Source organism: Gossypium hirsutum, chromosome A08 (assembly GCF_007990345.1).
Source record: "Gossypium hirsutum isolate 1008001.06 chromosome A08, Gossypium_hirsutum_v2.1, whole genome shotgun sequence".
NCBI classification, from domain to species: domain Eukaryota; kingdom Viridiplantae; phylum Streptophyta; class Magnoliopsida; order Malvales; family Malvaceae; genus Gossypium; species Gossypium hirsutum.
Genome location: NC_053431.1, coordinates 93310036 through 93336566, shown reverse-complemented (window position 1 = coordinate 93336566; position 26531 = coordinate 93310036). Strand labels below are relative to the sequence as shown.

General features: G+C 33.9%; 4 protein-coding genes across 9 annotated transcripts; all 4 read right to left on the bottom strand.

Annotated features, from left to right (window-relative positions):
- Positions 1 to 446: 446 nt before the first annotated feature.
- Positions 447 to 5357, bottom strand: LOC121203152 (peptide chain release factor APG3, chloroplastic). 2 transcript variants are annotated; one of them, XM_041075894.1, is made up of 15 exons: positions 4987 to 5357; positions 4822 to 4878; positions 4534 to 4614; positions 4377 to 4434; positions 4173 to 4276; positions 3773 to 3824; positions 3435 to 3484; positions 3036 to 3101; positions 2619 to 2783; positions 2300 to 2372; positions 2060 to 2192; positions 1819 to 1876; positions 1313 to 1360; positions 1011 to 1094; positions 447 to 855 (listed from the first exon to the last, which is right to left on the bottom strand). In XM_041075894.1, the coding sequence occupies exons 1-15, from the start codon at positions 5134 to 5136 to the stop codon at positions 784 to 786; spliced, it is 1251 nt and encodes a 416-aa protein (XP_040931828.1). In that variant the 5' UTR covers positions 5137 to 5357; the 3' UTR covers positions 447 to 783. The 2 variants fall into 2 exon arrangements, with proteins under 2 accessions (XP_040931828.1, XP_040931829.1); XM_041075895.1 differs by having other exon boundaries at positions 447 to 877; positions 4987 to 5317.
- A 9405-nt stretch (positions 5358 to 14762) lies between these two features.
- On the bottom strand, positions 14763 to 18656 carry LOC121204972 (uncharacterized). Of its 2 annotated transcripts, none has more exons than XR_005900174.1 (5): positions 18392 to 18656; positions 17126 to 17300; positions 15308 to 15439; positions 15134 to 15219; positions 14763 to 15012 (listed from the first exon to the last, which is right to left on the bottom strand). XR_005900174.1 is itself a non-coding variant. In XM_041075893.1 (5 exons), the coding sequence occupies exons 2-5, from the start codon at positions 17286 to 17288 to the stop codon at positions 14982 to 14984; spliced, it is 405 nt and encodes a 134-aa protein (XP_040931827.1). In that variant the 5' UTR covers positions 17289 to 17300; positions 18392 to 18656; the 3' UTR covers positions 14763 to 14981. The 2 variants fall into 2 exon arrangements, 1 of the variants encoding a protein (XP_040931827.1); XM_041075893.1 differs by having other exon boundaries at positions 15308 to 15432.
- Positions 18657 to 22687: 4031 nt separating this feature from the next.
- On the bottom strand, positions 22688 to 26519 carry LOC121204971 (OVARIAN TUMOR DOMAIN-containing deubiquitinating enzyme 5). Of its 4 annotated transcripts, none has more exons than XM_041075889.1 (4): positions 26328 to 26428; positions 25406 to 25516; positions 24191 to 25061; positions 22688 to 23427 (listed from the first exon to the last, which is right to left on the bottom strand). In XM_041075889.1, exons 2-3 carry the CDS (start codon positions 25504 to 25506, stop codon positions 24191 to 24193), a joined length of 972 nt encoding a protein of 323 aa, XP_040931823.1. In that variant the 5' UTR covers positions 25507 to 25516; positions 26328 to 26428; the 3' UTR covers positions 22688 to 23427. The 4 variants fall into 4 exon arrangements, with proteins under 4 accessions (XP_040931823.1, XP_040931825.1, XP_040931822.1 ...); XM_041075891.1 differs by lacking the exon at positions 22688 to 23427 and adding an exon at positions 23477 to 23545; XM_041075888.1 differs by lacking the exon at positions 22688 to 23427 and having other exon boundaries at positions 24041 to 25061; positions 26328 to 26519.
- LOC121205037 (monothiol glutaredoxin-S1-like) lies at positions 23113 to 23421 on the bottom strand. Its single transcript, XM_041075966.1, has one exon. It carries the CDS (start codon positions 23419 to 23421, stop codon positions 23113 to 23115), a length of 309 nt encoding a protein of 102 aa, XP_040931900.1.
- Positions 26520 to 26531: the final 12 nt, after the last annotated feature.

Below are 26531 nucleotides of genomic sequence, written 5' to 3'. Positions count from 1 at the left end.
AGGATTGGTAGTCCGAGGCATTCTCAATCACTATAATTGGCTTATCGATTGAAAAAGAATACTTGCTATCAAAGATCAGTTTGAAACTACAGCAAAGATCGATCCTGAAGTTAAAATTTCATCATATCGATTTATTTAATTAAATTTAGTTTTTACTTTTTTATTTTTATTTTAATTATCTATATTATTTTTACTTTTATCAAATTTAATTTCCCCTATTTACACAAAATTTCACATACGCAGACAACCTGATTGAATCGAACAACAATTTTAGATATATCAATTTCTGTGTAATCGACCCTACTTCCTATACTGCTATTTATTTACTGTTTAGGCATAAGAATATTATTGTTTATAGATTTGAAACCCATCAACAAATAAAACATAATAAAAGAAAAATTATGAAAAATAAATTTTTAAAAGAAAAAAAAATGTAATCTCCCGTATAAACTCAAGTTTGTCCAAGTTATAAAAGAAAATGAAAAGGAAAATTTAGAGAAGATTTATCATAGGTTTTTGCAACAAAAAAGAAAAAATAAGTAAAGAAAGAAAGCAATATAACCAATACAACCATTTTCTACACAACACCATGTTAAAAATGTTTAAGTTGCCTTTGTATTTGAACAATTTTGACAGCCACCCAAGAGAGAATTGTCATGAACAATTGGGACTGCAAGCCAGGGTGCTTTTCTTGATTTGTTGATTGAGTAATTTCTTTTAATTTCCTTCCAAGTTCCTCACATCCCAAACGCTCCAATTCCGGAGATCATGGAATGTTGCAATTTAGCCGGCAGTTGTAGCCACGGACTCAGCAAGCTCTTCAAGGAGTTCCTTCTGTTCGATAGCTGAACAAGCCTGCAAGAGGCAAGAATTTGCACTGCACTTTGAATCATTTCTGTATCAAACCCTACTTGATTTTTCTAGTTCAATTTCGATATAGATGTTCATTGCAAAATATTGGAAAGAGAAAGAGAAGGATAACGAAAACTGAATGAGGTTTAAATAGGTACCTGAACTGCATTCTCAATATCGCCTTCAAGGAAAGATGTAAGCTCAAAGTTCATCTTTAGCCGGTGGTCAGTAACCCGATTGTCCTGATAAAAGGTAGCAGTGTGATACTTGTTAGATTTCATGAGTGACTTGCAGTCAGCTATAAGCCATTAGAGTTTCTAATAAAGGCAACACAACCTTAGCATATCTTATCTCATTCACAAACTGTGTAAATTTAGTCCAAATATTCTTATACAGTTTTTCTAAGCTAGTGAATATGTTATATCATGTTAACTAAAGCAACTTAGAAGAAGCTCAGGACCTTATAATTGTAGGTTCGAATCTTTTCAGCACGAGCACCAGTACCAACCTGCATATCAAGACATATGTGATACACACGTGAGGCATTTCAATCCAATCCTAATGATTAATACTACAAAGACAACCACAGAAAAGGAAAATCCATTTAGAAGAAAGCAATTACACAAAATCGGAATCAACATATTTTCTATGCATACGAGTCTGTTGCTACCACAAATATCCCGGAAAGGATGCCACTACATCACATAAGCAAGCATGATATCCATACACACAGAAGACTTAGATTCTCTTAACAATTATTGTAATGTTTAGTTAATGGTATGCCTAGTCATTACATAACACCTCAACTTAATAATGATTAAGATGATCCCCTCAAATTAAAAGATCAGTTAAATTGGAGGTACGGGAGTGGAACAGGGGTGCTTCAAGCTTGACATGAAAAATCATTGTCATAAGCTCCCATGAAACTGCCAGCTAATGTAACAAGCATAACAAACCAATTTATACCTGTGATTTTCGTTGGTTCCTTATTAACTCTTGCTGCTCCCTTACTTTTATTTCATACCTGTAAGGTGACATGATCATAAGGAATGGACCAAAAAGGAAGATACAAACTAATTTTAAGAAAACAAGAAAACAAGGATGCTGATTACTTATCTCAGATAATAATTTATAATTACCGACTAAAATGAATGGCAGTGTAAAAAACAAAGGCTGAAAAGCAGTAAATGATTAAGTTGAGCCTCACAATTTTGCTCTTAGCAGCTGTAAAGCACGACTCTTGTTCTGAAGTTGGGTCCTTTCTTCAGTGCAAAAGATGCGGATTCCAGTTGGTTTGTGGAAGAGATCAACTGCTGTCTCTACCTTGTTGACATTCTGGCCTGCACAATAACTAAGCATAAGAATTCTCCAACCCATTGGGGAAAGGGAAACAAGACATGAAGAATTCACTTGATCTTAATTCAATCCAAATTTGGCGCATTCATACCTCCAGCACCACCAGATCTCGCAGTTGTGAGTTCAATGTCTTTTGGATCAATTTCCACCTCAACTTCATCAGCCTAACCCAAAAGTCATCTCAAACACAAACGAGTTCAGATGAAAAAGAACAAAAAGAGTTTGTGATCAAATATTTAGAATGCAGCAGCTAAAATGCAATCAAATCTTATGCTAAACAAAGGCTTCTAATAAGCCTTCAACAGGCTAAATTGACACTTATTCCTTGACTCAAAACAAAATTGAGATGAGATCTTTCACACGCAAGATGTCTCAAGTCAAATATGATTCAGGTCTGAAATTTAATCTACCTCAGGCATGATGGCTACAGTTGCAGTAGACGTGTGCACACGACCCTGTGTTTCTGTTTGAGGAACACGTTGAACCCGGTGAACACCTGATTCATATTTCAATTTGCTGTAGACACATTTCCCTTTGACCTCTATCACACAGGTTTTGAATCCTCCTTTTTCAGCCTTTAAAAATACCAGAAATTTGACAGCCATTGAGAACAATAGGATGGATTTTTTTGTTGCTCTTCAAGATTTATAAGTGTTATGCTAGTAATACTTGTAAACAATTATAACCAAAACTTTTTCACAGTAAGTACTAAAGTCCATATTAACTAGCAGTTATGATTGGACAGATTTAGTAGCCAATGGTACCCACATATTTTAGTAAGATTTTAGTAAAATATGTACATTTGATATTCTTGCAATAAGACATACCTCAGAGCAGGAAATTAGGGTGGATTTCCAGGAGTTCCTTTCACTGTACTTTTGATACATTCTGACCTGGGTAATGAGACAGAATATTGAAGGTCCTTTAAGATGTAAATTAAAGTGACTATAGCCAGCCCTAGTGAACATATAGCAGAAAATCAATCAAAAACAAGAATCAAAATGTATCATGTAGCCTAGTTCCATGAAACTGGTAGTGTTGAAAACAAGTAGAAACAGAAATTAAATGGTTTCTTGTTGCAACACCAGAAATTTTTTTCTATATGTTTTCTTTCTGCTTCTATGTCAGGCTAACAACTGTTTTTAGACTGATTTAAAATATTTGAAGTACTGATAGGGCATGATTCCAAGCCATAAATCTGAAAGGATAAAGAAACATGTACCTACAAGATCACCGGCCCAAATTCCAGCCTCATCACCACCAGTACCTGCCCTCACTGGAAAGAAGACAAGCATAGTTCATTAAAGTGGCAATAAGAAGGCAATTACATTAGACTCTGCATCTAAAACTATAATCCATATGACATGGAAAGTACAACTTGTATGCAGACAAACGCTTAAATACACAGAACTATCCATTGAAGAGGAATTAATTTTTGACATGAATTATTGCTCAAAATGCAGCACATATTTGAAGGATAGCAAAGCTACAGCCTGAAAGTTTTCCAACCTAGAAATCAAGTTACTAAATTATCTTCTCAACAAGATTAAGATGATATAGATACCTTCAAGCATTATATTTCTTGCATCAAGAGGATCACTTGGAAGCAGTAGCACCTGCCCACATAGAAGCAATATAGTAGCTTGAGAGACCAGATAGAGGGAGCAAAACCAAAAATAACATAAGCAGCAATAATAAGATACATTCCACAATAAGGCTCAATATTGGTTAATGCTCATCAATGGGAAGTATTATATAAAATATGCAATCAATATCAATCTCATTCCATATTGTTGGAACTCAATAAAACTTTTCGTAATGCAAAGAAAACTGATTAAAACTTCTAATCATACACTTGACTAAGTAGACGATAGAACACAAGTTATTCAGTGGGAAAGTGGCTCCTAGATATGGAAAACAATTATAGAGATGGTGAGATAAAACTTAAGGCATTGGGAGAAAACCTTAAGCTTCTCCTCAAGCTCTTTAAGTTGACCAGATAGAGAGCTGATTTCAGATGCTATCATCTCAGCCATATCTACATCAGTGCCCTCCTCTTCAGATAAAGCTGAAAAAGAATTACTGTAAAAATAAGAAAAAAAGGATCCACAAGCTTTTATCTTATAGTAAAACATTTTAAACAAGATGATGATGATTGTCAAAATTACCTTTGGCCTCCTCTAACTGCTTCTCACATTCTTTAAATCTCCTGAATGTTGATACAACCTATCCACCAAGAAAATAGAACATAAATGGAAAGGCCAATTAGCAACGAAAGAGATAAAGCTCAGCAGCCAGCTAAGAAAGCAAAATGAAATCCAGTACCTCATCGAGTTCCGACACAGACTGAGCCAGTTTTTGGTATTCAGTGGGATTCGAGACAACATCTGGATCAGCTAGCCTAACCTACAGTCTCATTGTTTAGAGAAACAGAAACCTTACTAAACAATTGAATTAAGACACTATTTACGGCATGGAGAACAATATTTTCATGCTTAAGGTAGAGAAACCTTGGATAGACAAAAATTTTGACTAACATACAACTGAAAACACTTTTTTTTCACATAATCGAAACTTATTACCTACAAAAGAAAGAAAAAATAAGAACTATACCGATAATTCCTTCCACGTCTTCTCCGCAGATTCCAGTTTCGTTATCAGATACGGCTCCTGCAAGAAAAAAAAATCCAAAACAATAACCAACAAGAAGTTCATTTTATCGAAATCTCAGCTCTGCTTTTCATCAAATTAAAAAGAAGAAGTTTTTGTTGAACGCACCGCCATACAAACGATTCTCGAAGCTCTGGATCTAGGCCAAGGTCTGGCCACTCTCAAACATCTTGACTGAGGCGTAAAACCGCGTCGAACTGAAAAGTCGTTGAAGGTAGTGAATAATCGAGCTGTGGAGCTCATTGCAACGCAGTTCATTGCTGCGGTTGCTGCTAATGTATCTTTGAGATGAACTATGCTTGAATTAACTATGGATATGGCGGATAAAATGTGAGAGAGCAAGCGAAATTGAAGGGCTGTGACCGAGCGGCTACGGAATAGACACGGTGGCTTTAGCAAACTCAACTAAGACTCCAACTGATAATGTTCCATGCTTTTGCCTTTTCTAGTAAATACCAAACGTGTGTATAAATAATAGTGAGTGAATCAATATTTTAAATGGGTAATTTATATTAATAGTAACCAACTTTGGTTACATGATAAAATAGTTAAATTTTATTTCTGTCATTCAATTTTAGAAAAGTAATAAAATAGTACTTTTAATCATTTTTTATTACAGACGTAACGGCAAAGTAACATAACAAATGACGAATTGATTGGTGTCATTAGTCGTCCAACTGGTTAGTTAGCACCAATTTAAATAGCCTATTTAGCACCAATTTAGGGTTGAAGCAGTAAAAGAAAAAGAAGAAGAAGAGAAAAAATGGAGATGCCGACCGTGATATCAGTGTGCTATTGTGAAAACCCAACCAAATTAAATATGTCTTGGTCCAATGACAACCCAGGTAGGAGGTTTTGGGGTGTAAGAAGTTTGGGAATGGGTTTCAAAAACCATGTTATTTTTTCACCTGGTTTAATCCACCATTGACGCCCCGTTCACAAATTGTGTTGTTGGGTCTTCTGAAAAAAGTGAAGACATTGGAGGATGCAATGAGGGAGGAGAGAAAAACATGGCTTTTAGTGCTTTTATTTGTAATATTATTGCTATTTTTCAAACTCTAAACCAAATTATGTTGTTGTTAGCACCGAAAACCAGCTTATGTGGCCATTGATATAATATTTTGTTATTCATTCATGGTGAGTTGGGTTCCTAAATGTAATGGCCTGTAAAGGGTAGAAGTTTGCTAATTGTTGTTAGAATTAAATGACTCGAATCTTTATTTAAATAAAATACAGTGGTAAAATAAAATAAAAGTAAAATCCATATAGAACTATACTTCTTTTATTTTATTTTAGAATAAGGTTTTTTAAACCTTATTAAACTTCATATATTTTATATTGATTAGAATAAGGTGTTTCAATCTTACTAGAATATGGTTTTACAAGCATATAAATAGACATAATCTATTCCTTTTGTAATCATTCGAATTCGACATAGTGAATTTTTTTCTCCTTTACCCGTGTTTTTTTCCCGAAAGAGTTTCCACGTAAAATCTGTGTGTTCTTTATTTTATTTTCTTTTCTTTTCTTTTTCTCAAATTGGTATCAAAGCTTCCGGGTAGTTCATCTTGATCACTGTAATAGTGTCTTTGAAGTATGAAATTCCGCTATTGGATTGCAACACCAGATTTGTGTTGTGGCATATTAAGATACAAGTAGTTTTTGCGCAGATGGATCTAGAGGATGCCCTGCTAGGGATAGATAAAATGTCTTTGACATTAACAGATGAAGAGAAGAAGTGTAAGGATTGAAAGGCGTTAACACAATTACATCTGTATTTGTTTAACAAAATTTTGCAGGATGTGATGAAGGAGAAAACCGCCGCAGCATTATGGAAGAGGCTAGAACAAATATGTATGTCGAAAACTCTAACAAGCAAGTTGTATATGAAGCAGCATCTTTATGCTCATCGTTTGGAGGAAGGTGTGGCTGTACACGAACACTTAACAATGTTTAAAGAAATTCACTTAAACTTGGAGGCCATGGAGGTTCAGTATGATAAGGAAGATCTAGGGTTGATTCTACTTTGTTCGTTGCCTCCGTCTTATTCAACCTTTAGAGACACGATTTTATATAGCCACGAGTCTCTCACAGTTGGTGAGGTTTATGATTCTTTGACCTCGTATGATAAGATGAAGCATCTTGTGGTCAAACCCGACTCTCAGGGAGAGGGTCTCATTGTTCGTGGGAGACAAGATCGGAATGCTGATGATGATCATGGAAGGACACAGGAACAAAATCCTCGCAGTAAACCTAAGGGTAGATCGAAGTCTTAAAATAGTGGTAAAATTGTAACTTCTGCAAGAAAAAAGGGCACATTAAATCTGAGTGCTATAAGCTACAGAACAAGATTAAAAAGGAGGCTACCAAGTTATATGTTTTGCAGGGTTCTATTGTTACTGGTGATGCAGCTGTCGCTTCCTCTTCCTTGTCTGATGATGATATTACTAAACTTTGGCATATGCGCCTAGGCATATGAGTGAGAATGGCATGGCAGAATTGAGCAAAAGAGGACTTCTTGATGGGCAAGGAATTTGCAAACTAAAGTTCTGTGAGCACTGTGTTTTTGGGAAGAAAAAGAGAGTTCGATTCACCAGAGGAATCCATAACACGAAGGGAACGTTGGAGTATATTCATTCTGATTTGTGGAGGCCATCCAAAGTGCCTTTGAGAGGTGGAGCTAATTATATGCTAATTTTTATTAATGATTTTTCCAAAAAAGTTTGGGCATTCTTCCTGAAGCAAAAAAGTAATGTGTTTTTCGCATTTAAGTCTTGAAAAATTATGATTGAAAAACAGACAAAAAATAAATAAAATACCTCTGCACAGACAATGACTTAGAGTTTTGTTTTGATGAGTTTAATAGACTGTGCAAGTCAGAAGGGATCATGAGACACTTGACAGTTCGTCATACTCCACAGCAAAACGGCGTTGCAAAACGAATGAACAGAACGATCATGGAGAAGGTTCGATATATGTTGTCAAATGCGAACTTACCAAAGTCGTTTTGAGCAGAAGCAGCCTTTACTACATGTTTTTTAATCAATCAACTGATCTCCATCCATTGCTATTGAGAAAAAGACTCCACAATAGGTATGGTCTGGTAATCCTGCTAATTATTCTAACCTAAAAATCTTCGGGTGTCCTGCGTATGCTCATGTTGATAGTGGATGTTTGCTATGCAAGAGGAAATGGAATCACTTCACAAAAACAAAACATGGGATCTTGTGAAACTTCCTAAAGGTAAAAAGGTTGTTCGTTGTAAATGGGTATTTAAAAAGAAAGAAGGGACTCCAGGAGTTGAAGAACCCAGATATAAAGAAGGCTTGTTGCAAAGGATTACAGTCAAAATTCAGGAGTGGACTTCACAGATGTGTTCTCCCTAGTTGTGAAGTATAGTTTGATTCGAGATTTGCTTGGTATTATGGCCATGCATGATTTGGAGCTTGAACAGTTAGACATAAAAACTACATTTTTGCATGGAGAACTTAAGGAGGACATTTACATGCAACAACCAGAGGGTTTCACAGTCTTAGAAAAAGAGGACTATGTTTGCTTGCTGAAAAAGTCCCTTTAGGGTTTGAAACAGTCACCAAGACAATGGTATAAGAGGTTTGATTCCTTTATGACTTCTCATGATTTCAAAAGAAGTAGTTTTGACAATTATGTTTACTTTAAGAAAAACAGTGATGGTTCTTTCATATATTTACTTCTTTATGTTGATGACATGTTGATAGCAGTAAAATATAAAGGAGAGATAAGAAAGGTCAAAGCCCAACTAAGTGAAGAATTTGAGATGAAAGATTTGGGACCAGCAAAGAAGATACTTGGTATGGAGATTCTCAGCGATAGAAAAGCAAGTAAATTATACATAAGTCAGAAGGGGTACATTGAGAAAGTTCTTTGCAGGTTCAATATGCAGAGTGCTAAGCCTGTTAGCACTCCTTTAGCAGCCCATTTCAGAATTTCATCGACTTTGTCTCCATAATCAGATGATGAGATTGAGTACATATCACATGTTCCATACTTTAGTGCAGTGGGGTATCTCATGTATGCTATGGTTTGTTCATGTCCAGATTTATCATATTCAGTCAGTGCAGTTAGCAGATACATGGTGAATCCCGGTAAAGAAAACTGGAAAATAGTTCAGTGGATTTTAAGATACTTACGAGGTACTACTGATGTCTGATTACATTTTGGAAGAACCAAAGATAGAGTCATTGGATATGTTGATGCTGATTTTGCTGGAGACCTTGATAGAAAAAGATCTTTCACAGGTTATGTCTTTACAATCGGAGGTTGTGCAAGCAGTTGGAAAGCAACTTTGCAACCTACAGTTGCTTTGTCTACCACTGAAGCTGAGTACATGGCGATTACTAAGGCTTGTAAAGAAGTTATTTGGTTGAAGGGACTCTTTAGTGAACTCAATGAAGACCTTCAAGTCAGTACAATATTTTGTGACAGTTAGAGTGCAATCTTCCTTACAAAAGATCAAATGATTCATGAGAGAAAAAACACATTGATGGTCGTATCATTTTGTTCGTGATATTATTGCTCGTGGTGATATTGTTGTGAGCAAAATTAATACTCATGAAAATCCTGCAGATATGATGACTAAGTCACTTTCTATAACCAAGTTTGAGCATTGCTCAAACTTGGTTGGTGTTTATTGTTGAAGTTAAACCCTTAAGGGGTTTTATGGAAGAGATGGAGAACTTGTTCATTGAGAGTTCGCGATGAAGAACTTGTTCATTGAGAATTCGTGTCAAGGTGGAGATTGTTAGAATTAAATGATACGAATCCTTATTTAAATAAAATACAGTGGTAAAATAAAATAAAAGTAAAATCCATATAGAATTACACTTCTTTTATTTTATTTTAGAATAAGGTTTTTTAAACCTTATTAAACTCCATCTATTTTATATTTATTAGAATAAGGTGTTTCAATCATACTAGAATATGGCTTTACAAGCCTATAAATAGACATAAACTATTCCTCTTGTAATCATTCGAATTCGACATAGTGAATTTTTTTCCTCTGCCCGTGATTTTTTTCCCGAAAAGGTTTTCACGTAAAATCTATGTGTTCTTTATTTTATTTATTTTATTTTATTTTATTTTTCTCAATTGTAATGGGAGAATATTTGGTTATTGTAATGGTCTAGTATTCTCACACATTTGTATTTCATTTTATTTGAATTTCTAAATGTTTAATCTTATTTTAAGACTTGAAAGAGTATTTGGTTTTTTTTTCTTACATTGCATGGATCAATGCTCATATGTTATAAGAGATAAAAATAAATGAAAAACAAAAATAGTAACATATTAGAAGGGAAAATATTTCCAAATTGCATGGATTAATGGTCATATATTAAAGCCAAATTGTTTACAAAAGGAAGGGCAAACTATTGCCAAATTTGCCTACAATTCAATACAATTTAACAGATCTAAATTGTAGGGAAATTTATAAAAAAAAATTAGTGACTATATGCCTAAGTTTAGATAACAGTAGCAATCATAGGCAAATTTACAAAAAATAATAATAATATGCCTAAGTTAATAAATCAGTAACAGGTATAGGCAAATTTACACAAGTTCAAAAAGTTAACTAAATAAAGTCATGTTCACAATGTCATCATTGGTCTGTCATAGATGACTCTTGAGTAGAAGGCATCCATCTAATAGTGGTTGGTTTCCTCTTGCATTGAAACTTTTCTCTTGGGGGTAGCATCTTGTTTGTGATTTTGGTAAGTTGGGGCAAATTCGTAAGGAGTTGAGGCAGCCTCCTGCTGAGTTGAGGTAGACTGTTGCTGAGTTGGAGCAACCGCTTGGTTGTGAACACCAACTTTGTGTCTTTTAACCTATAGAAACAAGTGAAATCCATCAGACAAATTCATAACTTAAGTAATATAATGAAGCAAAGGTAGATGACTTATCTAATGTTTCTACCAACTTCCTATTTACAACTCATCTTATTGTAGCCTCTTTTGTTGTATTTATTGCACCTCATTTTCACCCCTCTCTTGCTCAACATTTCTGTTGTTTGTGGTTCATAAGGTTATTTCCTTTTCACCTTAGTAGGTATGCCATGTGGCCTTCTTAGTGTAGGAAGCAGTGTTGGTAGCATGTTTAGGACAGACACTCATTGCTTAGGACCCCTTACTGGCCTTATGAAGTTGGAGTAAATGGAAAGCTGGGTTTTCTTGGTGTACCAGGTTTGTACATAGGTTTTTGGGAACTCATCTTTTAGATTAATGGCAACCACTGTATGCATACAAGGGATGCCAGTGAGATCTTAGTTCCTATAAGAGCAAGAATTCTCAATTAGGTCCACCACATACTGACTGCCTAAACTGTTTCAACCTGATACCTGTCCCCACTAATATGTGATGGAACACACCTAAAAATAGTCACTAAAACAATATTAAAAACAACATGTGATCAGCCCCACCAACAATCATACACAAGGCATAAATATATTAAAAATGGCAGAATAAAAACATATAGGTATTGGTCCAACAACATGTGATCAGCCCCACCAACAATTATACACAAGGCAAAATAAAGGCATCAATATATTAAAGAGGGTAAATTTACCTCAGTGAATATTCGATATTGACATCCAAGTTTTTCTTAATCTTTGGACACAAGATTTCTTTAATTTTATCAGCTTCTTCTTTCTTCTTGACAATCAACAACATAATCTTGGTCCTAATTGTTTTCATCATGGTCAAAATAGGTTTCCCTCTTGCTTCCAATATCACCTACCAATAAGCAATATAAAAGATTAATGAACTGCATGTTCTTAATGATTAGTAAGTAATATAAAAAAAAAAGGTTTACCTTGTTAATGCATTCGAAAATTATTCACCAACACGTCAGAGTGGCTCCTAACTAAGAAATGAGACCTTGACCAGTGAATACGGTTCTTTTCCTTCAACCAATCATAAGCATGTTGATTGGTATTTTTTAGTTCAGCTATGACATCTTCAAAATTCCTTGGAGTGCTTGCTCTGGCAGCTTTCCAAAGTAAATATTTCAATTCCTTTGTTCAGAAACCAACTTTCTTGAAATTAGGATGTAGGTGTCTAACACAGTGTCTTATTTTTAAATTAGGAAACAACATATATATTACTTCTAAAAGTCACTGCAAATAGAACAAATACAATTTACTTCTTTGACATATCATAAATCCTAAACAAAAACAACATAAAACAAAGTAGACAAACGGAGTTTTACCTTTTGCTTGTTAGATATGAAATATCTAGTATGAGCTCACAATTTTCAAGTCTAGTGTAAGCAACTCCAAAAACCAGAGACATGATACTTGGTTTTCACTTTCGACAGCAGCATATGCAATAAGATAGATGCCACTATTTGTATCTATCCCAACAGCTACCAGTAGGTAGCCACCAAAGTAACCTTTCAAGAAACATCCATCTAAACCTAGTATCCTCCTACAACCAACCCTACAGCCATTTTTGCATGCCTGCAGATAGATATACATCATTTGAATATAACATATTATTGTTGTCCCTTCATTTTGGGTCCTAACCTCTAAAAAATACTTATAAATCTTCTCAAAAAATACTTATAAATCTTCTCATATTGAGCCTTATGAGCTCATTCAATTGATTCCAATGCCCTAAGTGTAGCCCTCCTACATTTGGCTAGTGAGACAAGGAAAAAGAGATCTCTTTTGCATCTTGTTGCAATGATGTCAAAAAATAATTAAGATCATCAACGCATTTTTCTTTATAATGTTGACCTATCCAAGCTGAGGTTACATTCTTATTTTTATAGACTTTAGAGCAAGTACGGTTAGGGTTTGAACTCCTAATTTGCCAAGTCTAATCAGTAAGGTCATTAGGGTTTAGTTTAGAGGCCTATATGAACCAAGAACATTTTTCACTACAAACTGTCTTTAACCTCTTTAGATCATTTTTGGGGAACTTAATAAAATAACTATTCAACCTACCATATTGTTTGGCAGCTTCTTTTAGATTGTCTTTAGACTTAAATAACATTACTTGAAGTTTAGGATTACTTGTAACAGCTCGTTTTTAGTCAAATCGAAACAGTGGTTTTGGGACCACAAATCTGAGGTTAAAATATTTATTTTATTATTATTTTTATTTTTTCAGTATGATAAAATGATCGTGTGAAAGTTTCGTTAAGAAATTTTATCTTTTGATTAGTCAATTTGATAAAAAGGACTAAATTGCGTAAAGTGAAAAAGTGATGTTCTAATAGATAAAGGTATTAAATGGCTATGAAATTAAATAGAAGAGGTCCTTATGTGATAAATAAACCATTGCTAATATGAGTGGACATTTATGGACATACATTAGGTGACTTTAATGTTTAATAAGTAAGGTTAAATTAATAATTAAGTTATTAAGTAAAATAAAGCAAAAAGGAAAATAAAGGTGTCATCTTCCTTAATATGAAACACCACCGAAAATAGAAGAAAGAAATTTTCATGAAAGCTTGCTAGGGTTCAGTCACTTGGATGCTTAATTGGTAAGTGGTTTTTACGTTTTTCATGATTTCTATGTTTTTGAGATCGTTGCAGCTTAGTCTAGCTAGCCCAGGGACTATTTTGCAAAATTTTTAAATGTTTAGGGTTTTTCCACTGATGAATCTATGTGTGTTTTGATGTTTGATGATAGAAAATGTATGCTTGTTGTTAGATAAACAACAACTGTTAAGTGATTTTTAGTGAAATGTCCAAATAAGGATTAATTTGTGAAATGTGTAAAATTTTTGGTTAAATTTTAAAATAAATGAAAGATATGAGCTTCTAGAGACCTAATTGAAATTCGGCTAGCATGGGTTTAGGTTGAATTGCATGAATTTGTATTTTTATGAGATAAGGACTAAATTGAAAAAATGTAAAGGTAAAAGTGTAAAATTGCCTTAATGTGTATTTTGGACTAAATTGAATAAAGTGATAATTAAATAAGTTAATTTTGATTACATTTAGATCAAGAAAAGAAAAATACGGATTTAGATCGGGGAAAGAACAAGATTTTGGACTAATTTACTCGTTTCGTCGTTTTTGCATTCGAGGTAAATTCATATGTAAAAGTGTACATGGGCGGGGCCCATAAAAAAATTTCAGCTCGTTTTCTAGGCCTAGGCCCGGCCTGGCCCGAAATATGGGCCTGAAAAATTGTCCAAGCCCAGCCCGGCACAAAATTGATAGGCCCGAGCCCGGCCCGGCTGGGCCCGACCAATATTAATTTTTTTTCCTTATTTCATTAAATAAAAATTTTGAAAATATAATAAATCAAATACATTTAAAAATATTAAAACAAAAAACAAATAAAAAAGAGACTTGTTTATTTGATAATTTTTTTATATTTTTAGATATTTTACATATATTTTATTTTTATATATTTATCCCTATTTTTATAAACTTTTAAAACATATCTTAATTATTTATATTATTTATTTTTCTTTTTTATAATGTTTTAAAATTGTTTTTTTAGCTAATTTAGAACAATATATATTTTATAAAAGAAATTTTATATACACATGTGCTAAAAGAATGATATGTAGCATGTGTTTCTTGTCTAAATTACCTAAAACAACTACCAGTTTTCTTTTAATGATGTTAAAAAATAAATAAAATAAAATATTTTAAATATCAAAATGAAAGAGAAACGAGTATACTTGGTAGCAAATTAGTGAATTTAACTTGTTTAAATTATTATAAGTTAAACAAATTGAGTTTTATAATTCAATGCTTAAACATGCTGCACGTAACAAATACACGCAAACTAATCATTCCTTAAGTGGGCTGTTGGTGACCTTCTTAAAACAATATACAAATTAGGAATATAATAAAAAAGTGGTCATATTAAAATTGAAACAAATTAGAACTAAAATAATAACCAAATTAATAATAAAATAAAAGTTTTACAATATCGAAATAATATTAAAAACGACAACAGATAACATAATAAATAGCTGCAAAAGAACAATAAAACACCACAAAAGTAGCACTAAAACAGAACCAAAACAGTATGAAAACAGCTCCAAAACAGCAACAAAACAGCACAAAAAAACACCACCAAATAGCAGCAGTGAGAACAGCATCACCAACAACACCAAAACAACACCAAAAACCTGCAAAATATAATCAACCAACCAGAATATCTACACATTAACCAATCAATATATTTAATTTTATAACAAACTATAAATTATAAGCTAAATTAAATTGTCAACAATTAGAAAGGAAGGTAACCTAAAAAGCAATCGAAGAAACATCATCCTCATCGTCCTCATCATCCTCATCGTCTTCATCGTCATCATCATTCTTGCAACCAATTTCTAACATGAAATAAGAATAAATAATTAGATAATCAAATTGATAAAAAATAATATAAAATTACAACAATAAAACGAGAGTAATAATTACCTGTAAAAATCCCTTAGCTCGCATCCAATCATCCAAGCAAACAACGGCTTGAATTGTTTTTGGCTTAAGTGAACTCCTCAAAGGTGTGATAACTTTTTTACCCATGCTAAAAGCCGATTCGGAAGCTACAGTCTATATTGAAATTGCCAAAAGATCACAAGCGAATAATGAAAGCTCATTATATCGAACTGAACTTTTGCTCCAATAATCCAAAACATCTATTTGACTATTCAACTCAAGCGCCGGTTCTTCCAAATAAATGTCCAACTGTGACTTTTCACTCATAGTGCTAGATTCATTTAATTACCGTTTATAGTCATCACTCTCATCAAAATCTCCCCCAAAACCAAAATCAACACTATTAACATTGTGTTCATCCAAACTAGAATCAACAGGATTTTTATCTGAAACATTAGAACTCCCAGCCAAAGAGGACGACGTGGATTTAGATCTCTTAACATACTCGTCAAACAAGAGTCTAAGATTGCTAAGAATGGTTTCAACAAAATCTGAAGCATGAATACCATAGATTGTAGTAAAGCAATACTGCACATAATTCAACTTGTAACGAGGATCTAAAATTGTAGCACATGACAATATCAATGAATACTCAGCCTAATATTTATTAAATTTCTCTTGCATTTACTTAACCATTGGAGTTAAAAATGAATGAGGACCTTTAACTGTATCAAGCAAGAGCTTGTGAACCTTCCAAACCCCTCTAAAATAAAGATTAGCCGTTGGATAATTAGAACCAGAAAAAACACAAGTCACATCATAAAAGACTTTCCAAAATTTGCAAAGAATAGCAACATTTCTCCACTCCTCGTTAGAAAGTGCAAATATTTGGTAATGTTTATCTCGTTGGCCCCAATAATCTAGCACATCTTTATAGTAAAGAGAAGATTCAACCATTAAATAAGTAGAATTCCATCTCACACACACATCTTGACGCAACTTTTTGGCCACATTCAAATGAAAACTTTTGCCGGCCACATCATACAATCTTTTCCTATGAATTCTTGACTTTTTTATGTACTTAATTCCATTTCGAATCTTACCAACAACATCATCAGCAAGTTCCAAACCAGCTTTAACTATAAGATTCCATATATGTGCACAACATCTAACTTGAAAAAAAGCACCATTACACAAAATAGCTCGGTTTGCACGAAAACGATTTTTAAGACAAGAAACCATAACATCATTATAAGAAGCATTATCCAAAGTGATGCTAAAAATTTTCTTGTCTATACCCCATTGAGATAAATATAAAACAAGTTCATCCGCTATGTTCAAACCATCATATGGAGAAAATAAAGCTCTAAACCTTATGATTCTCTTTTGTAGCTTCCAATCTTTGTCAACCCAATGAGCAGTAATGCAAATATATTCATCATTAGTATGCTTCGAGTTCCAATTATCGGAAGTTAGACAAATTAAACCAGGTGCTTTAGCCAACTCTTCTTTAACACGATCTCCCTCTTTTGTGTAATACATTAGGACATCCCTAGCAGCTGTATATCTACTTATATTCTTCAAATTAGGACTAGCAATTCTCATCATGTATCTAATTCCCGGTTCTTCAACTGTCCTAAATGAATGCTTACCACACACAAGAAAAGTAGAAACAGCTTGACGACACTCATCAGCATCAAACTTGTAGTTTTTTTTTTATAAATGGAACACCTCCTAATGATGGTTGATTGGCTATGGTGTATTGAGTGATGTCCTTATTAACTTTTTTCAAACAACTATTTAGATGACGTCTTAAATGAAAAGTTCCACTAGAAGATTTAGTAGAGAAGATAGACTTACAATGATTACATTGTGCCTTCAATTCATTTTTGTTCTCGCATTCAAGCTTTGTTATTTCATCCCACACCTTTGAAGTGGTAGACTTTTGATGTTTAGGAGCACTTTCATACTCATTAAACCCATCATCCACAGGTATAGGACTGTTCGAACTAGCCATAGTCATAAAAATTAAGTCCTGAAATCCAAATAGACCAAAAGATAATTAATTTTCATACTAAAAATATCTGATAATTATGATACAATTTATAATTTTCATATGAAGACAATTTAATTTAAAGCTTTTTATTTAAATACAAATTAAATTTTACTAACTTATTTAGTTCTAAATTAAAATTTTATGTTTTGGAATTTTATTTAACAGAATTTTGAATGTTGATTTAAAAATTAAAATACTATTGAAATAAAATATAAAGCTTAAAAAATAGTAAATACAGAAACAGAACAGAAGCATGCATCGACAGGAGTAAATTAATCCACAATTCCACATGCATTATTATTATAATAATAAGTATCATTACATTGGTTATAAGATTAAGTAGAGGTTGAGTATAACATAATCCAGTAAATACACTTATCCTTTGAAATGCTCCTTAGTTAAATTAAAGCTTAATTAGAAGATTTACTAAATTCCCATATGATTGGATTTTTTTTAATTGAAAAGAAAGGAAAACATCGATATCATGATGAAGGACATTTCACTCACAAATCTACTAATGTATCCTAACGGAAAAAATTACGTGACAAATCAATTTCGTCAAACACTCCATTAAATAATAATAATAATAATAAAACATCAAAATGCATGTAAAATGTAAGTTATAATTTTTCTTTATTTTCAGAGTTAAACAAATTAATTATTGTAATAAAATTTAATTTAAACCCTAAGATAGTTTATATAATTAAGTAGCATTGATGATGCTTGGTTTCAGTGGTTGAAATTAAATAATCTAAGGCAATTAAATTAATGGTAATTGTAATTAGGTAGTTAACAGAAAACATATCAAACTTAAAACCACCTACTAACCAAACATAATTAAACTTAAAACCAGGAAAACTAGTCCTTACTATCATGATGAATATGAGAATATGATTTAAATATGTAAAATAATTTAACTTTATATTTGAGTCTAAGTGATATAAATGATATAAATAATTTAACTATTCCATACACGTTTCATTTTTGTATTATTTTTGCACTGTCAAAAACCTGCAAGAAGAAGATGCAGTAGTAAAGAAGAAGAAGAAGAAGAAGAAGAAGAAGGTTACCGTGAAGAAGGGGCTTTCTGCGATAGAGGCACAGTAGCAGTCTTCAACAGCAGCAGCTAGTAGTATGGGCCTATGGAGAGCCTTAGTAAGGACCAAACTTTGGGGAGCACCAAGATTGGCTACCGAGACTGCAAATGAAGAAACAAAAATGAAGAAGTTGAACTAAGCTTGAGGCTAGCTAGAGGTGGCCAACAGACACTGGATCAATAGATCGGTGGATCGGTGGAGGTGGTGTGAGCTAAGGATTTGGGTTTTGAAAATGGGAAAAAAGGGAGGAAGGCAGTAGCACTAACTAACAAAATGAAAGTGGAAAAAAATGAGTATAAGTTAAAGAGTAAAGACTTAAAGTTAAAAATAAAAAAATGATTAAAAAATAATAATTTAATATAAAATTTGGGCCGAGCCCGGGCCAAAAAAATCTTACCCGGGGCCCGGCCCGTTTTCTAAACGGGCCTCATTTTTTGTCCAAGCCCATTTTTCGGGCCTATATTTTTACCCAAACGCTCCCATTTTTCGAGCGGGCCTTCGGGTCCGGCCAAGACGCCCGGCCCATGCACACCTCTATTCGTATGTAATAAGCATTGTTATAATTATGTTTTAAATCCTTTGATATTGCATAAATTGTAAATACGACATTGCGAACATATTCGACGACGATTCAGCCAATGTGAAATCCCGGTTGAACCTTAGGAATAGATTAGAATACAAATGACATGTTATTAAGGGTTATGTGGTTTGGGTGCTGGTCCGTACGTCTTACCAATGGCCGAGTTATTTGGCATGTGTTGTGAATACTCATCAGCTTGTGTGAGCAGCATCGTGTAGTTTCGTCATGACCGTCAGCTTGTGTGACCAGACCCGTTGATAGCTCGAGAGTGAGCATTATATGTAATATAAGATTGAGATAGCTTTGGCTATATATGTGGCACTTAGGGTGCGAGATTTCCAAGTATCCAATAGAATTCTGAATGGTTCAACGGGTAACTCAATGATGTGGATGAGTATGTAATTGATACGAGATACCACAAGTATGTACATAAACCGTACAAGTATTGAAACGAAGAAACTTGTGAAATGTATAACTAACTTTATGAATGAAAGTGTGGTAGATTGACGATTCAATATGAATTATGGAATATTATGTTTTATTTGCTTAAGTTGTGCATATATGTTAAGTTGATTTTAATGCTTTTCGTACTTACTAAGCTTTCTAACTTACATTGTATATTTTTTCGTATTTTATAGTGAAATCAAAGCTATCTCGGATTCGAGAATCATCGGAGACTTTATCACACTATCCAACTATCACTTTGGTACTTTTGAACTTAAGTATTTTGTCTATATGGCATGTATAGGAACTTTGGTCATTATGGTATATTTGTTGTTAATGAATTTAGTCATTTGAAATGACTTGAAATTATTAAGTGTTTGGTTTTGTTTATAGCCATGAGAGTTGGCTTATTTTGGTTGATTTGATTGTGTATATAATTGTGCAAATGGCTCTTGTTATGTGCTCAATTATGGATATGTAATGTTAGTCAGTACTTGAAAATTAAGGGTATTAAATGGTTAAGAATTGAATTTGGTATGTTTGTGAGACTAGGCTAAATGATGCAAAATTGGAAGTGCTCATATTGATGATTTGAGATTATGAGTTTTGGTATGAAATTGAATGGCATATTGTGGTATTGATGTGTTTTGTATTGGTTGGTATTGAAATGGTATAAATTATGCTTGGTTGAGGTTGGTTGAATGCCTATTATATGATATGTTTTGGTTCCAATTGGGTTGATGGATGTGTAAGCAAGTTTGGGTGGAAAAATGACTTGGTAAATAGCCTATTTTTGTCCACAGGGGTAGAGACACGAGCATGTGTCTCAGCCATGTGTGACACACGGTCAGGTTACACGGCCGTGTGTCCCCTAGTGTTGAATTAAAAATCAAGTCAGTATGCTCCACATGGCTTACCACACGGGCGTGTGACTTGGCCGTGTGGCATAAGTCAGTATACCCTACAAGTTTGGAACAGCCTAGTACACAGCCTAGCACATGGGCGTTTGTGGCCATTTCTTAGGGCACACAGGCTAACCACACGGGCATGTGTGTTGGCCGTGTGACCCAAGTCAGAGAGTTATACAGGTTCGGACACGAGCTGGGACACGGCCATGTGATCCTATTTCGAATGTCCACACGGCCTGTGACCGGGCATGTCTTTGGCAGAGTGAGACGCACGACCTGGCCATACGGGCGTATGTCCCCTGTAGTTGAAAAATTTTCTAAATTTCGTAAAAATTTCCTGAGCTATCGGTTTAGTCTTGAACCACTTCAAATGCATGTTTAAGGCCTCGTAGGCTCGTATTAAGGACGATATGAATGATGTTGAATGATGATTTTATGAAATTTGAAAATGTATGTGAAATGTATGTTTAATTGTTTAATAAGTCCGGTAATGCTTTGTAACCCTATTCCGGCGTTGAATACGAGTAAGGGGTGTTACATTACTCATGTCATTTTTTAGGTTGAACCCAGGCCAATTTTGGCTATCTAAGTCAGATTCATGTGCACTATCTAACCTCCTAGAATCATCACTATCAAACAAATCCCCTACTTCTATATCATCCATGTTTAAACCATCTAGATTAACTCTTATCCTATTAGACACATCACTATCAAACAAATCAAAATCATACATTTCTTCTTCACTCTCATTAAAATTATCATCAATTAAACCTACCAAACAAATTTACAGTCAATAAAGGCAGACAACAACCAAACAATTTAATACAACATAGACAATGACCAAATAATTTAATACAACATGATAGACAATAACCAATACAAAAATAATTTAATACAAACACAACCATTTCTGTCATGCACATGGTAGATAATAACCACTTTAACCCTAAACCTAGGCAATGGCATACAATAACTGATACAATATAGAAGCTAAAGAACAAATTTAATCCAACTGATATTTGAAACTAGGAACAAATTTGTGTCTTAATAACCAAACAATAACTAAACTTGATACTATTTGATACAAATAATAAACATGGCATACCATACATAGTATCTATCATTCAGTTTGATACAAACAATAAACATGACATACACAATATCATACATATGGCATACCATACACAGTATCTACCATTCACTTCAATAAGTAAACCCTAAACCCCATGTGAATAACAAATGAAACCAAAATCTTTTTGAATGCTTGTTAATAACAAATGAAACCAAAATCGAAATAACCCTAAATCCCAAAATCAAAAACTAAATCGAAATAACCCCATGTGGATGCAACATTTTTCAAATTTTAAATCTAGACAACCCTAAATCGAAAATAACCCTAAATCTAAAAAACAAAAAACTAATACAAAAACTTAACCATTACAGTGGATGTAACAAAATTGTAGCTTCTCTTTTATTGACTATTGTCGCTAAGAACCAAAAACACTGATAGGTTTTTTATTTTGTCTTCTTTTCTCCCCAAACGAAAAATACCAATAGATTTCTAACCCTAGACCTTGTTAATCGATTATCAAATCGATTTTATAACCATAAACCAACCTTGTTAATCAATTTTCGAATCAATTTCTAACCTAAATCCTTGTTAATTTTTTTCCCAAATCGATTTTCTTTTCCTTCGCCCCTTAATCACAATCAATTTCTATTTTTTTGCCCTAAACCAATCCAACTCTTTAGATTTTTTTCCCTTAACCTGTGTCGAACCTTGACCATTCCACTGCTTCACCAATATGGAAAGCTAATTGGCTACATCAGTTAGTTAAGTTGCCACATTAGCGGTCCCATTAAGACAGTAATGGAAAATTTTAATAAGTGATTGATTTGTCACTTTTTGATAATGTTAGTGACTGTTTTGTTATTTTTCTAAAATTGAGTGACTGAAATAAAACCTAAGTGAATTTTTTGTCAGCTACCTCAAAGTTGAGTGGTTGTTGGTGTAATTTACCCTTTTAAATTTTATATAATTTATTAAATAAATTGCTATATGTTCTTTTACTAGAAACTGATAAGTAGAGATTGAAATTCAAATTTTAAATTTATTTGATGTTTTAAACTTATTTATGTGTGACTTAATAATCATTCAAAATTAATTTTGTATTTATTCAAAAGAATTGACTCTATCGATTTTTTACTACGGTTAATGTGTCTTGATTTTGTCACATTGCCCACGATTAGAGTTCTGTCTCCCAACCTATCAAGAGCTCTGGTGGAATAAAAAATTATAGCGCTTCAAAGTGCTTAAATAGGTGAAACTTTGACAAATTAAAAAATGGCATATATGTTATTTATGGGGTAGAAGCTACATCACACTCTATGAACATGTCAACACTCTTAGGATGGAGACAAAACTCCAATAATAATAATAATAATAATAATAATAATAAAACCAACTTAGGTGATATGCTCCTCTACCTATAAACCCATAAAGCTCTAGACAAAGCCGAATGACTTCATTAAGTACCAATGTCTGGGCCATACTTTCCTGGTTGATACATACCATACTCCCATTTTCCTGGCTGATACATATTAATGGAGGGCAAGCAAACAACGTTTTGAATTTTAAATATTATTTGTAATTCCATTCTTTGTGGCTGCTGGTTGCCATAAAACCTGGTTCAAACATACTCATATTCAGACCTTTGCTCAAAAGTAGAGAATTACTTTATTAGGAAATTATTTTTGAGGTTTCAAAGCCATATGGCACCAGCCCTTATGAGCAATGGCACAAGCTGGTTCTTCACTTGGAGGGACATGACTTGGTTAGGACCCCCAATGAGCTGCCGGCCTATGAACACAACCGGTACACTAGGCTTGCACCCCATCTGCTGCAGTGCTCTTTCAATCTGTCCCCCATACGGAACTTCGTCGAGCTCGTACACGGTCGGGTTAGCTCCAAATCCACTTATCAGAGTCTTGATGGTGTGGCTCATGCAACAAGTGGTCCGGCTGAAGATCACCACCGGCCTGTCTGCAACCATTCTTGTAACCATTTCCATTGTTATCTAGCAATGAAGAGTATTGGAAATGGGAGTTAAATGGACCTTACTGAGAGACTTCTGAAGTAGTAAAAGTGCTTATCCCTGATGTGGAACCTAGTCACCCTGGAGACCCTTATTTATACTGTCCATGAATAAGTACACAAAAGGAATAAAATAATCCAATAGATCATTATTCCTATAAATTGCCATCGATGATTGATTTGTAAAGTTGCATAACTGTATATAAAAACACGTGTGACAATAAATACAGCTAAAGGACTTCACTATGCTTAACATACTCATCAATTCTCAACAGTAAATGCAATTTAAATGTGGGATGCAAAATTAGAACTTGCTTAAAAGTAAAATATTGTGTTGTACTTTTCTTAAAGTCATTTGACTTTCCTTAAGAGAGATATTCAGGGAACCTACATATGTCAAGAATGGGGTATTTGCCTATATGGTTTCATCTCATCATCTATCTGATGTGAGCCTATGTTATCATCATCTCTGCATAGTTTTTGGCATTAATTTATAAAGTTAGGATATATTCTCATCCCCAAAAGACTTTTTTAAAGAATTTTGACATCATCTCTCACAGTTGCTCGCACATTTACTAACTCATGCTAAAATAACATAGATAAACAATGCATGAACTAGATTCAATCAAAACCAAGTTTCAAATTAGAGTTTAGAGCCAACATTTGCTTGCTCCCTCAAAAACATCATATTGTAGTAAAGCACATGGAAAGAAACATTCCACAATCCACAGATTACTCTATTATACCTATCTGATCAAATTTGGGATGACAGAATTATAGTGCTCTCCAAGCCCAAAGGCATGCTTATGGTATGACAACCTGAGAGTCCCTTCAGATGAAGAGGATCCTCCATCAGATTTGTACTCCTTTCCCATCTCCACATCTGGAAAAGATCCTGAAAATATCATGATGTGTTTTCTCAGGCAGTGAGTTAAAGCTCCAAGCTCTAACTGCCCTCCCCATGCAGCAGTTGACTCCACCTCTTTACAGTAGTTCTCGAATCTCTCCGCTAATGAATCATCAGAATCTTCATCTACGGTATTCTCTGACAGGAAAAAAGGAAGAAAATTGGATGCATGTTTCCTCATATAAGCAGCTACCATTTCCCGTAGCTCTTGATATGTATAAGGAGAAGAACCTCCAGACAGAAGCGCCAACTGGTCTTCAACGGCTCGGTAGAGGCAGTGTCCATCTGGCTTTATTTCATTAATTGTGAATCCCAGGGGTTTCAGTTTTTCCTCCAATTTCTCATCCTCGATCATTCTATCACTCACAACGTTGCTCTGCTCTTCTTGGATTCTTTGTTCTCTAGCTGCCTCTTGCTGAGCTCTTTTCACTCGCCTCTTGGCACCTTTGCTGGGCTTTGGATGATCCTGCTGAGGAGCGACAGACACCCCAGCTATGGCCTTCACCAAGTTGTCCATATTGCTTTTATCATTTCCGTTACTGTAGCCTAGTGAAGCAAGCTCTTCTGCATGTTTTGCCTTGAGATTACTAGAGAGCTGAGAGATCTCTTCCTCCACCTGCTTCTTTTTAGCCTTCTGTTCAGCCTTGCTACCCTTTGCTGCTGCCTTTTTCAGGCTAATTTCCTTGTTTTGCAGCTCCGATATCTCTCTCCTGCAGAATAGGATAAGAAAAATAAGTATTATAGAGAAAAAAAGATTATATTTAAGTTGAAAAAAAATACCCCAACTAAATTTGTCAAAATGCAGTTTTTGTTTTTTTCATAATCAAATTTGTCAAATCAGGGCATTTTAATAATATATCAGCCTTGTTCATAATAGCAGTAGGCCTTGTTAAACCATCTAAATTGTGACAGAAAACAAGCCAGATTAATTAACTAGATTAAATGTGATAGCAAGCAAGGAACACATCAGTCAACAATCCAAAACCATCAATTAAACTACAGGTAAGTAAAAAATAAAAATAAAGTATATTAAATATCATCGTATCTGAATTACCTGTGCCTAGAAAGCATTTCATCACGAGTTTCCTGCTTTTGAGATGTACAAGGCAAACTTTCTTCACATGGTTTGCCATCTGAGTCTTGAACATCAGCCATCTCGGCACACCTAAAATCATGGTAGATGCTAATATAGAAGAAATTGCAACGTTGCAAAAGAAAAGGACATCCAAAACTATTTCACAAAGGAACTAAATGGGACGAACAAAGAACATTCTACAATCAAACAAAACCAATGCTAGTCAAACCACAACGATGCAGCCTAAACAGGTGAAATGGCCATCTCTGTTTTCAGCTTTCCGAACACGCACATTGTCAGTTTTGCAACCGAAATATATTGTCCATACATTGATGAAGACAACTAACCATTTTGCCAACATGAACTTTCTAGGTGCTCTTCTAAACATATAACTCTTTCATTAAACCAAGTTCAAAAATAATGCTTAGATATGCAACTTCTTTCTGCGATTCTAAATCCATGCATTTGCTAAGATCTTCAACTTGTTTCAATCGATGAAGTGTCTGAAGCGAGTAAAGTAACCAATTAAACAGAATCCTAAATTCAAATTCCCATCTAGAAACGACGATAGAACAAAAAAAAAAAAACCCAAAAATGGTTCCTTCCTAAATTAATTAAATTGAAATCAAACAGAAACAATACTTGTAATTTATTATCAAACTGCCATTAACGTAAGTTCAAACCCAGAGATGAAGCAAATCCTAGAAACTAAGGATAATCAGAAACTCAAAAAGCGAAAATTATGTTAAAAATTAGTCAAGCGTGATTTGAAAATGGCGCTTAGTTTCTACAAAGAAAAAGCAAAGCAATTAAAACATGAAATTGAAATTTCATTGACAATTTGTCTTTTGCATTCTTCAAATTTCTAGTACAAAGGAAATAGAGTGAGAAAAAAGCAAACCTTTTGAAAGAAGCACGAAATTGGGTGGAGTTAGCTAGGGTTTACTCGAGTTACTACCTATAGAAATCTTGAATAAAAAAAGCCAAAATTTATTTATTTTGTTTATGCAAGCTAGAAATTTTAAAAATTAAAAATAAAATCGCTTATGAGCTCATATGGGCATATTTTGGGCTAAATTAACTGTAGCGTAGCGAATCCAATTGA

Coding starts and splice junctions, on each gene's coding strand:
- LOC121203152 (XM_041075894.1), bottom strand. CDS start 5,136: ATGAACTGCGTTGCAATGAGCTCCACAGCTCGATTATTCACTACCTTC. Junction 4,879..4,986: donor CGAGAATCGTTTGTATGGCG/GTGCGTTCAACA, acceptor TTTTTCTTGCAG/GAGCCGTATCTGATAACGAA. Junction 2,193..2,299: donor GAGATCTGGTGGTGCTGGAG/GTATGAATGCGC, acceptor GTTATTGTGCAG/GCCAGAATGTCAACAAGGTA.
- LOC121204972 (XM_041075893.1), bottom strand. CDS start 17,288: ATGACTATGGCTAGTTCGAACAGTCCTATACCTGTGGATGATGGGTTT. Junction 15,433..17,125: donor GAAGGCACAATGTAATCATT/GTAAGTCTATCT, acceptor TATAGACTGTAG/CTTCCGAATCGGCTTTTAGC. Junction 15,013..15,133: donor TTTCTTCGATTGCTTTTTAG/GTTACCTTCCTT, acceptor TATATTTTGCAG/GTTTTTGGTGTTGTTTTGGT.
- LOC121205037 (XM_041075966.1), bottom strand. CDS start 23,421: ATGGAAATGGTTACAAGAATGGTTGCAGACAGGCCGGTGGTGATCTTC.
- LOC121204971 (XM_041075888.1), bottom strand. CDS start 25,506: ATGGCTGATGTTCAAGACTCAGATGGCAAACCATGTGAAGAAAGTTTG. Junction 25,062..25,405: donor GAAATGCTTTCTAGGCACAG/GTAATTCAGATA, acceptor CCTATTCTGCAG/GAGAGAGATATCGGAGCTGC.